We start from the raw sequence: 10,919 nt of genomic DNA, 5'->3' as shown, positions 1-10,919 counted from the left end.
TTTGTATTTTCCATATCTCAAGGCCCTTGTTCATGGACCTCGTCCTCTGTAAAATACAAACTCGTGCACGGGCACACACACACACCCATTGTAGACACCAACTTTTTACTTCCTTATGACTAATTTGCCAAGGAGAGTAGTTCTTAACCAAGGGACCAGTGATTTTGCCACTCAGAGGACATTTGGCAATGTCTGGAGACATTTTGGGTTATCATGACCCAAGGCGGGGTGTGTGGTGCAGTTGGGTGTGAGGAGCAGTGTGTACTACTGGCATCTAGTGGGTAGAGACCAGGGACACCGCTAAACATCCTACAATGAATAGGACAGCCTCCTGCAAGGAAGGGCCTGGCCCAAATGTCAATGGTGTGGAGGCCCAGGGGACACATGGTGAGGCGAAAAGCAGACTTGAGTGCAGATAAAACAGGAAAGGGAACATGGTCAAAGCAAACTGGAACCAAACACTTGGGGCTGGTGGAGATGCTCAGTGAAGGTCAGGTCTCTTAATTTCTTACTCAGATGAATACCCTAACTTAATAAGGGTATACATGTAAAATCCCGTTTCCTTGCATGACAAGCTCAACTTACACGTAATTTTTAAAGGATTTTTATTTTTTAAGTAACCTTTCCACCCAACATGGGGCCCAAGCCTACAACCCTGAGATCAAGAGTCACTCACTCTACCAAAGCCAGCCAGGGGCCCCTCAACTTACAAATATTTTTTTAAAAAATTTTGGTCAGGGGGGCTCCTGGGTGGCTCAGCCCTTAAGTGTCTGCCTTCAGCTCAGCACATGATCCCAGGGTCCTGGGATTGAGCCCCACATCGGGCTCTCTGCTCGGAGGGAAGCCTGCTTCTCCCTCTCCCACTCCCCCTGCTTGTGTTCCCTTTCTCGCTGTCAAGTAAATAAATAAAATCTTAAAAAAAAATTTTTTTTTTGGGTTAAGGGATGCCTGGGTGGCTCAGTCAGTAAAGTGTCTGCCTTCGGCTCAGGTCATGATCTCAGGGTCCTGGGATTGAATCCGTCAGGTTCCTTACTTAGTGGGGAGCCTGCTTCTCCCTCTGCCTGCTGCTCCCCCCCCACCCCACTTGTCTTCGCTCTCTGACAAAATCTGAAAAAAAAAAACAAAAACAAAAAATGATGCTATCCCTTTAAAAAATTTAAAATAAAATAAAAACTTTGGTTAAAATGTAAAGTACTCCCTTTCACTTGTTCAATTAATACTCAATTATCTCATGTATTTGACAGATTAAATTCCCCTAAACATTAACACCATTTACAAATTTGCTTAAATTCCCTTAAGAATTCCAAGCTACAAATTATGATTCTCTTAACACAAAGACTAACAAACAAGCCATATTCCAAACATTAAAAAAAAAACACACCAAAATCCGGGGACACCTGGGTGGCTCAGTCAGTTAAGCGGCTGCCTTTGGCTCAGGTCATGATCCCGGGGTCCTGGGATCGAGTCCCGCATCGGGCTTTCTGCTCAGTGGGGAGCCCGCTTCTCCCTCTGCACCCCCTGCCTCTACTTGTGCTCTGTCAAATAAATAAAATCTTAAAAAAAAAAACCAAAAACTATCCATGCATCCCCATCCCTCCCTCCCCACACCCCTTCCCTCTGCCTTTCTCCAGGACAGCAGTGCTAACTCCTGGCCCAGGACACCTAGGCTGGACAAAACCCCACCCGGTGCTGGCTCCCAGATCTGTACTTGTCTCCTCATCTGTAAAATTAAGAGTGAGGGTACACAAACCTTACAGGGGAGGTCACTGTTCTGTGTCTTCTCTTCCCCTTTCCCTGTTCTCTGCTTCCCAAGGCCAGGGCAAGGAACTGACCAGAATTCCTGGCCAATCCTTATTTCTCTATCAATGGGCCCCAGAGCTCAATAGTAGCCTGAGACGGCTCCACTCCCTTCTCCATCCACTCCAGCTTCCTCAACACCATGGGCAGTCACCTTCTAGCTCAAGCACATAGCATTCCTGATGTTTTCTTAACCCCCATGACAAGAATCCCATCTGCTTGCTCGTTTACGGTCTTGACATGAGAGTAAGTACCCAGCATGTGACCCAACGCTAGGCGCACAAGTTACTTATAAAACCCTTAATACAGGTACCAATCCCACAAAAATGAGAAACACCCTTCATGGCTTCTGAGCAAAGTGACTTCCTCTAAAACCTACAGGACTGAAAGCAAAGGAAAGGAATAGGGTAAGTGCTCCACAGTGACTGGCACACAGTAGGCACACAATATGCTGACAGTTTTCTACACTAGTTTGTTTTTTCCTAAGCAGAGCTCAAATTTTGGGACTCACAGACTAGGCGGTTGCTCACCACCAGGAATGATTTTAAAGAAGGAGCCTTGTACCCCCAAGCCTTCTAATACTTGTGGCCACCCTTCTGTTTTGTGGCATCTTTCGGGAAAGACTCTGTAAGTCTCAAAAGCCATGGCAGGACCTCTGCCCAGACCTACTGAGCTGTTCCCATGTGTGGCAGGGTGTACCTTTTCTGCTCTGAAGAGTGCTGGGTTCCATCCTAGCCACATTGTGAGAAGTCTTCTCTAATTCATTCTAAATAAAATGCCAACATTAAGAAAGTCCAAGCCCCCAAAAGGAAAGCTCTCTAGGCAAAGATGGTGGCATAGATACAGCTCAGACGGGAGCTCAGGACCCAGAGAAAGAAAACACAAACAGAGAAAAGACATATTAGCCAGTTTAATTTATTTAAGAATCTTACAAAAAAAAAAAAGAAAAAACAAAAAACACGACAACAAAAAACTAAATACAGAGTTTGTTATGCTTCATGGTTGATCGTTTTTTACTTGCAAGGGTAAACCTCGCTAAATGCAGCCAACACATGTTTATTGCATGAGACCCAATTTTTAAAGTTACATATCAAAATGGTTGGAACAATCGCTTCTGGACACTTGGTACTAGATTAACCGTGGAAGGCTGAATGAAGCAGTGCAGTATCATCGAACAGTGCGTACCCTTCATACACTAACGGACATTCAAGACAGAGGAGCAATATAAAAAGGGAGATATAAAAAAAGAGAACCAAATAAAAACAACCAAGAGTTTACATCCACCTTAGTTTCAAATTGTCTTTGGATTCCATCACACGTTGTCTCAAGATGCACCAAGTCAGATCAGTAAAGGAGGAAGATCTATGCCTACTTAGTATAAAAGTATCCTTTGCTCAGCAGAGGTAGAACCTGGCAAAAGTTTTATTGCAGAGATACAGCATACCTCTTCCCACCTCTCATGGTTGATGGTAGATACAAGTGGTTATTGAAAAATAATTATCAGTAGTTTGCAAATTCCGTATAAACCATGAACAGGATGGTTTTTCTCTCTAATGGCGGTGAGACTACAATGTGCTATGTAGAAACAAGCTCTCTGCCCCTGATGTGGAAGTCGGAAAGAAGGCTCAAAGCTTCTTTATCCTCTTCAGTGCTACAGATGCTGTCATAGCAAGAAAGGCCCTCAGGGTAGGGAGGTGGAAGAATGGGGTGTTCTCACTAAGGGGCCTGCGGATTGACCGTCAGACCCGGGGGAGGCCTGAACTTTGAGAAGCAGAAGAACCGACTTGGCCAGGCTGCGTCCCTTGCTGGGCTCGCGCTGGCAGGCACTCTGAGCTGTCCCGCCACTGCAGTGCCCAGGACAGCGGCCGCACACCGCCCCACTCACCACTCCTTGGGCACCAGAGGCAGGGAGTGGGCAGGGTGGGTCTGAGCCGGGATTCCCACTGGAGCGCATCTCTGACAGGCCCTAATTTAAGATATGCTAGGTTCCAAAGGCTTATCTACATGCAGACAACTTGTAAATTTTCAACAAGTCTAGCAAGTTCGATAGGTAAATGAAACATGTACATGAGCGAAAGGCCCAAGAAATGCTCACGGCAAGCCCTCCTAAAAGTCATGGAGGAACATTTTCTTCAAGGTGCAAAATTTTTAAGTAAAAAAACCCAATGTCTGCCTCCCAGCGGATTATTACCACCATTTTCAGGAGCCACCCCTGGGTCTTCTCTACTGGCAACACTCATCATCAAGAATGCCTTAATCCAGCTCAGCAACGAGGTTTCTGGCTGCTCAATGCAGTCAAGGGTAGCTCCCAGGAGCACACTAGTGGTGAGGGCGGCGCAGGGGGGGCCTGCTGGCCAGTCCACCCAGAGTTAACTGCCTCTTCTACCCTCAGCACACCATCAACCCATGAACTGAAGGCTCATGGAAGCCTCCACAGCAGTTGTGTTGCTCTCTCTGGGAGGACAACTGTTCCTTAAAGTACATTCTTTATGGACACCCACATGTCCCGGGCCAGTCTCCCCATCCGCTATTAATATCCTTAACAGGTGAGAGCAGAAGCAGATTACCTGTGCTCACTGCAAAGTAAATTTCTGATTTCTTATTTGCAGGTTAAAAGTATAGGCCTGACTTCTTTAAAAGAAACTTTGCAGCCAGCAGCAGGCCATCAATTACTGTTCAGATCTGCAAGATTTTCTTCTCAGTTGGAGAGCCACGCAGATGAAAACTTTGGTACAGGCCTGAAAAACTGCAAGGGTAGGAGCAAGTCGGGTTACTGAAGAGATACACTGGATCCCAAATGCACTGAAGAAGTTAGAGGAGCTTAAAGGAAGTCTTGGGAGGAAATTTTTTTTATGTGAAAACATCAGGCTCACTATAGCTTCCAAAGAGCAACATAAATGAGCATTAACTAGTCATATAATGACAGTATCAGAAATTGCACTCAAGTACATTCCCCCCAATACAATGCATTGCACACAGTAAAAATTTGTAATAAAAATGCGAACACAATCAGGCATGTTGAAAAATATTAACACAAAATAGACATAGGAATTCTATAGTAAAGATGCAAAACTGAATTCTAAAATATATGAACAAATTCAACTAAGAAGTTTTCCATACTTTTGTATAAAAAAAAGTGTAAGATGCCCCATATGGGAAGTCAAGAAGAGAATAAATAGGATTGAAGGGAAGAGGGAAAGGGAAAAACAAGTGGGTGGGGTCCCAATTTACAAGAAATATTTACAGTCAGAATTCAAAAGAACTCAACATTTCTATATATACACACTTATGTACATATATATAAGTACAGCCTAAAATAAGAAGGTGGGTCTTGGATTTCACCTCAAGTACTCAGAAAAAAACTATTAGCTAGCTTGAGTTGCGGGTATCTAGATGTGTTTCCTTCACTTATATGCCCTTAAAAGACACTGCATTTGTATTCGATAATTGGCATCCCATGAGGAATTTACAGAAATCGTCTCTGCTCGCAGCTATAGCCACGACATGAATTGCCTGCCGTACTCCAGCAGCAAAGTGTGCACAGCCCTGTGTGTGGGTATGTGGTTCGCCAGGGAGAGCCCAGACACAGGGGTGTGATGTGATGCCCATCATCACAGTGGCTGCCTTTGCCATTGGGATGCCTGAACTAACCCAACGTCCGGCTAACTGGATCCCAGCCTCACAGCGACTCTTACGTAGCACCGTTCTTAGACACTACCAAATATCACTCAGGTACGTTTTTAAAGTAAGAGATTGTAGACATGGACCTTCCTCTTAGTATCTCATCAAGAAAAGGACCAAAAGGCAAAATACTTTTCCTCTGCTCCTACTTTCATAAACTGAGATGCACCAATCATTTGTAATCTACTGCTTTTTGCCTTAGTGCTAAACTGGGAAGTAGAGGGGTTGGGGGAAAAGGCTCACATTAATACCATTGTAAATGCTGTCCTGGTGCCCTTTCTGGTCGTGCCTGTTAGAGGAGTTCTAATAGCATCACACGGAGGCTAGCAAATGAATGCCCCAGGGGCTGCAGACATAAAACCGTGCCTCTAAGATGTTACAGTCCCCCGGAGCTTGGTAATCTAGAACTTTTACCTTTACAGATGAAGCACGCTAAAATGAAAAGGGTTCCTGTTGCAGCCCAAAAAATTTTCTGAAGTGCTAATTAATTGGACTGGAATAAATATATGTACACAAACACACACTAGTACATTGCTTTGGATGCAAGTTCTTGCTAACTTATATACAGATGTAAAGAAAAGATATTGAAGAGTCTATCTGCAATATAGCAGCAAAAAGGGAAAATTGCTTAAGATATTTACTTTTTGATCAAGTTGTGTTTAAAGAAATACTTCGTTAATACTTTGAGGAATACCCATCGTTGATGCCTATATCTGGATAATCCCACTGAACTGCAGATAGAGACCTTGTGGTGTGGAGATTGCTAACCTTGGGGAACATGAATTACCCACAAGATACCATCTGAGCAGCTCTGGACTCAGAAAGTGGTTTTCAGCACAATTGACACTGTAAACTCTGAAAACACGAACATGATTTACAATCAAATCTTTTGTGCTCAGAGCCATATTGCTAAAAGGGAGGAAAGGCATTGCAAGGGCCAAATGGACTCACATCGGGTTCAACAAGGCCCTGGGGTCAGACGTGGCATTCAGATCCTGAAATACATGGACCTGTTTTACAGAAGTTAGCTGTTGTTAAGACTTGATTTTTTGACAAGAGGAGGACCTTGAATCCTGGGTTTTCCCATGCTGGCCAACCTGAACTTGCTGACTTAGATAAGGGCACAGTGTAAAGGTCCTATGTTCAACCTCCAGAGAGAAGGATGAGCAGCAGACTCTTGGTGCTCAACATACCCCACACCATGACGGGCATGATGGGCAGGGGCATGTGGCACCTCAAATCCCCCTCCATTTACATTGGTTGTCTTTTTGAGGTCTCCTCGGAGACTTTTCAGAGGCCTTATTTCTGGACCTTTTTTTAAAAAGCAAAACAAAGCTATTCCTCAAAGAACAGTACATACACATGCCCTTTGCATCAAGATAGCTGTTCAAAGAGCAAACATTACATCACGAATTATGGGGGTCAACCAACTGCATGCTACAGAATTCTCGTACTGATGCTGCTTGGAAATAAGCATACCCTGCAAAAAAAGATACCCCCCAACACACAAAAGAGGAAGTTGGGCCAAGAGCCTATGAGAATGTGTCTTCCCTAATCCTGCCATTTTGTTTCACTGAGGGGAACTGGTCTGTTAGGGTTCCCTTCCCCAACTCTATTTCACTTTAGCGTGTTGATGGACGCTGAGCAGACTACCGGTTTAAAAAGAGAGGAATTAACTGAGAAATTTTGCTGCAGGTGGGACAATCTGCTCTTGGCTGTCAGCTGGGTCTAGTGGCCCTAACAAGGAACACTGGTTGATATTCAGATGGATCACTGCCTGAGATAGAAAGCCTAGACTGAGGATAAAAGTTGCATCCACTTGGCAAAACATGCCAAAGAACAGAAATTACTGTCAATGTGTTCTCCTAGGTATTAAGAATAAATAAATCCAAAGGAAACTTATGGTAAACTTGACATAAGCAAACTCAGGCTTAAAGAAACACAGGAAGATGAAAGCCCTAGCTTTCCATGCTGAACATCCATCCCACCTGGTTCTGCTAGTAGTTTAAAAAGTAACAAAAGAGAACAATTCAACTTGAGCAACATTCAAAAGTACTATCATTTCACCCCTTCCTCAACACCATCTCAATTTTGAGGGCGAGCCCAATAGAAGCCCAAACAGAAGCTCCCTGGAATGCTGAGCAACACACAAGTTCTGCAGAATCCCCGTCACAGACTGCTTCTGAAAGTGGTGAGGGCCTAAACACGAGTCCACTTCTGGTTAGTATAATAACTTTTTATTAGACATCTACAAGACTGTGGTATCTTGTAGCTTTTGACCAGGTTTATACAATCTCAATTTTTCAATAGTGCAACCTGTGCAAGCAAAAAAAAAGGGGGGGAGGAAAACAAAAGGAAACAAAAAAACCAATTGTCCCCTCACTTGTTTTTATAAACATCTATTATAGGCGAAACAAAACTTACCCATATTATAGATAAGTGTCTATTCACATTTGTACATTACCATTTTTAACAGCTTGAGATAAACTCTACAATGTCTTACAACACATTAAACAATATTCAAGTTACTGGGTAACAACAATAACAAGAAATAAACATACAGCAGAAGCCTCAAGTGTCTCCTCATTGTCTAGTTTACAGCTCAAGTACGGTTTCCTTTTTTATGAGTGACAAATTAAGATAATGAAGTAAAAAAAAAAGATTGTTTGCAAGATGGAAGCCAATTTTACTTCTAAAACTATCTTTAAGTTAAGGAAAATGTAATTTTAAGAAAAGCAGGCTTGTAGCCATTTCTGCAGCACACATTAGGAATACTATTAATACATTAAAATTAACTTTTTAAGAGTTTTACCACAAAAAAAATGTTATGTACTCATTACCTTGACAAGAAACCTGGGGCAGGGAGAACGGGCCAGGGGGTGGGATTCACAGGGTGAGAAGCAATACCCAGGTATAAACACTATAAAAATGCAATAACCAATGCTGTACATCTACAAAGTTTCTCTCCGTTACTTGACTCGTTTTAATCTTGTTTACGCATGCTTTCAAAGACATGCACTGTCAGAACAAAAACTAGAAAAAAACCTGAATGCATGATATGCAACCTTTCATTTCATGCTTTAATAAACCTATTGTTTAATAAGTTGGAAAAAGAAACCAATATATATTTTCTATATTTATAGACTCAAAATACATGCATCTGGGGATAACTCCCACAGCAATTGCATGGATGTACTGCGTTAACCCTGAGCACTGTATAACATAAAAGTAAAGCCAGTTTGGGAAGTTCCAAGCATTTTTAAACCAATTGTGGTTTGTAGCCTTTAACAAACTCACAAACAAACAGACACACACGCACGCGCACATATCCCTCTGCTCACCCAAAGTAAAAGCATATGGGAAGTACCATGGGAAAAGCAAAGGAAAGACATATGTACCACCATCGGCACTGCTGATTTTCAGTTTTGCTATCTATTCCAGGTTTGTCCTTATTCCCAAAAAAATTAACTAGAGAGAGCACAACTGAAAAAAAATTATAATTCTTTGGAAACTGTCCCTGATTTTTATGCAAATGATATGCTTCAACAGCATTTCAGATACATCCATGTCGAAACCTGTCTGTTCTTATGCGTTGCTCAAGTTGGCGATGCTCTGTGGGTGACGCTGCTGCCAGAGCTGTTTCTGTTGGACCGCAAGCTGTTGAGACTGGTCTGAAGTTGACAGGAGATTTACAAGAGGAGACACACAATTTGCAGGAATGATCAAACCTGCAATTAGAAATAAGAATTTAGGAAGGCTGCATCCAGGAGAGCTGGTATTTTACAGCTTCACAGCACATCCCAAAAGAAGCATGGTATTAAGTGTAACGAAGACGCCGCCACACAAAAACTAAATGAATACCTAATAACTGAACTGGCGCCTTCAGAAGTAATCCAATTCCTCGGCAGCGTTACCCACAAATACCTAAGCATATGCATGTCTACGGCAACACCACCTTCTTGGTGGTGGAATAGAAGGTCAAGTATAGTATCTCTCTATCTACTATCTTTGTAGCTCCACAAATGCACGTAAACACAACCTTCTTTGGCAAGTACTAATGTAGCAAAAGACTACAGGACAGTGGCTGCAAATTCAAATGCTGACTGAAGCAGCCAACTTCCAAGTGGGCACAGTACAGATGTTAGTAAACTGTGGAAAGTATATGTCCTGGGTTAAGGAACTTGAACTCCTCTCATCTGGGAACAGGGGCTCAGTATTTCACATAAGCTGATGCGTGTATGTGTGCGTGCACACACCTTTTGAGAAAACGAAAAACCAGGCTTTTGACTTTTAAATGGTGGAAACTAATTCAAATCCAAACTTGCAACAACCGAGAATATTTGAGGGTCAAAAAAACGTTCACAGACGGACTCTAGCCCACAGACTGCCCATCTGCAACCCATGATAAAAATGGAAGGTTGTGGCAAATGAAACAAACATGAAGTGGCAGGGATCCCTGTGAAGCCTGTCAGTGAGGGAATGGCGGGCAGAGCTGGCCCGCTCTGCCCATGCTCTCTGCACAACTCCAAGCTGGCCTCTGTGCACGGTAACTTTAGTTTCAGTCTCGATTGGGCTCAGTGAATGTAAAACAGTAGACTTCAGGGACTCCTCGGCAAGAGGCTGGGCTTAGTCTTTACACTAGTGAGGAAGGGGACAGGAACAGCTGAGAGGAGCATAAAATAAATGACCACGTCATAACGTACGCCAGAATCAACAACGCCCATTCAAAGGCTTAACTTCCATTCAACCTTTTAAGAACATATAAATCAAGCTCTATTCCACTACTGTAATAGATACTGAGGTTTTAAAATGTAAGAATCAAAATAAAAAAAACAGGATCTGATTTTTTCCAACAGCTCAACCCCCCAAAATTAGACTCACCTACAATCCGCTGTCCATCCTCTGTTCTTAGCCGAACTATCTGCATCTTCACATTTGTGCCACTGACAGATGCCAGAACACCTTCAACTTTTGTCCAGACACTCAGAACGGAGCCACATAATACGTAGTATGTGCGGCAACGAAGACCTATTTCACAAACTAATCCCAAGCTGGCTTTTTTGCAGTTGCCACGCCTAGGATAGATGGGGGGGGGGGGGGGGGAAATATATATGTGTATACATACACACATTTACGCGCACACAAAAGGCTCACAAAGTCTACCTATGTTTCAAGTGGAAAATATCCTGGCACGATTTGCCTTTCTTTATTGACAGTTTCATAAATAACATCTTTGACTTTTGACATACTGGATTATCCTTTCCAATTTAAGGTATCACTGCCAATTTTATGAAATTGTGATATAAAATCTTATAAAATTTATAAGATTTTATAAAATAAAATTTCTGGGGCCTGACTCCTTGTAAAAGGGTTGACTTACTAGTTTTGATATCCATTTAAAAGGTCTGTCATTTTAACATCCATTCATTTGCTATACTGAT

The 10,919-nt window shown here is 42.7% G+C and overlaps 1 protein-coding gene across 3 annotated transcripts in view; it reads right to left on the bottom strand.

The window, feature by feature from the left end:
- Positions 1-2,706: 2,706 nt before the first annotated feature.
- Positions 2,707-10,919, bottom strand: part of SBNO1 (strawberry notch homolog 1) — a 57,729-nt gene continuing 49,516 nt past the window's right edge. For 2 of the 3 annotated variants that reach the window (XM_027575427.2, XM_027575426.2), the window contains exons 31-32: positions 10,360-10,553; positions 9,064-9,206 (exon numbers count right to left, since the gene is read on the bottom strand). In XM_027575427.2, the coding sequence (XP_027431228.1) occupies positions 9,064-9,206; positions 10,360-10,553 (337 nt within the window). Of the gene's footprint in view, positions 9,207-10,359; positions 10,554-10,919 lie in introns of all 3 variants that reach the window. The other variant, XM_027575425.2, reaches the window with a different exon arrangement.

This window comes from Zalophus californianus, chromosome 14, assembly GCF_009762305.2.
Source record: "Zalophus californianus isolate mZalCal1 chromosome 14, mZalCal1.pri.v2, whole genome shotgun sequence".
NCBI lineage: Eukaryota > Metazoa > Chordata > Mammalia > Carnivora > Otariidae > Zalophus > Zalophus californianus.
Note: the sequence above shows the minus strand (reverse complement) of the source record. Positions and strands in the feature narration are given on the sequence as shown.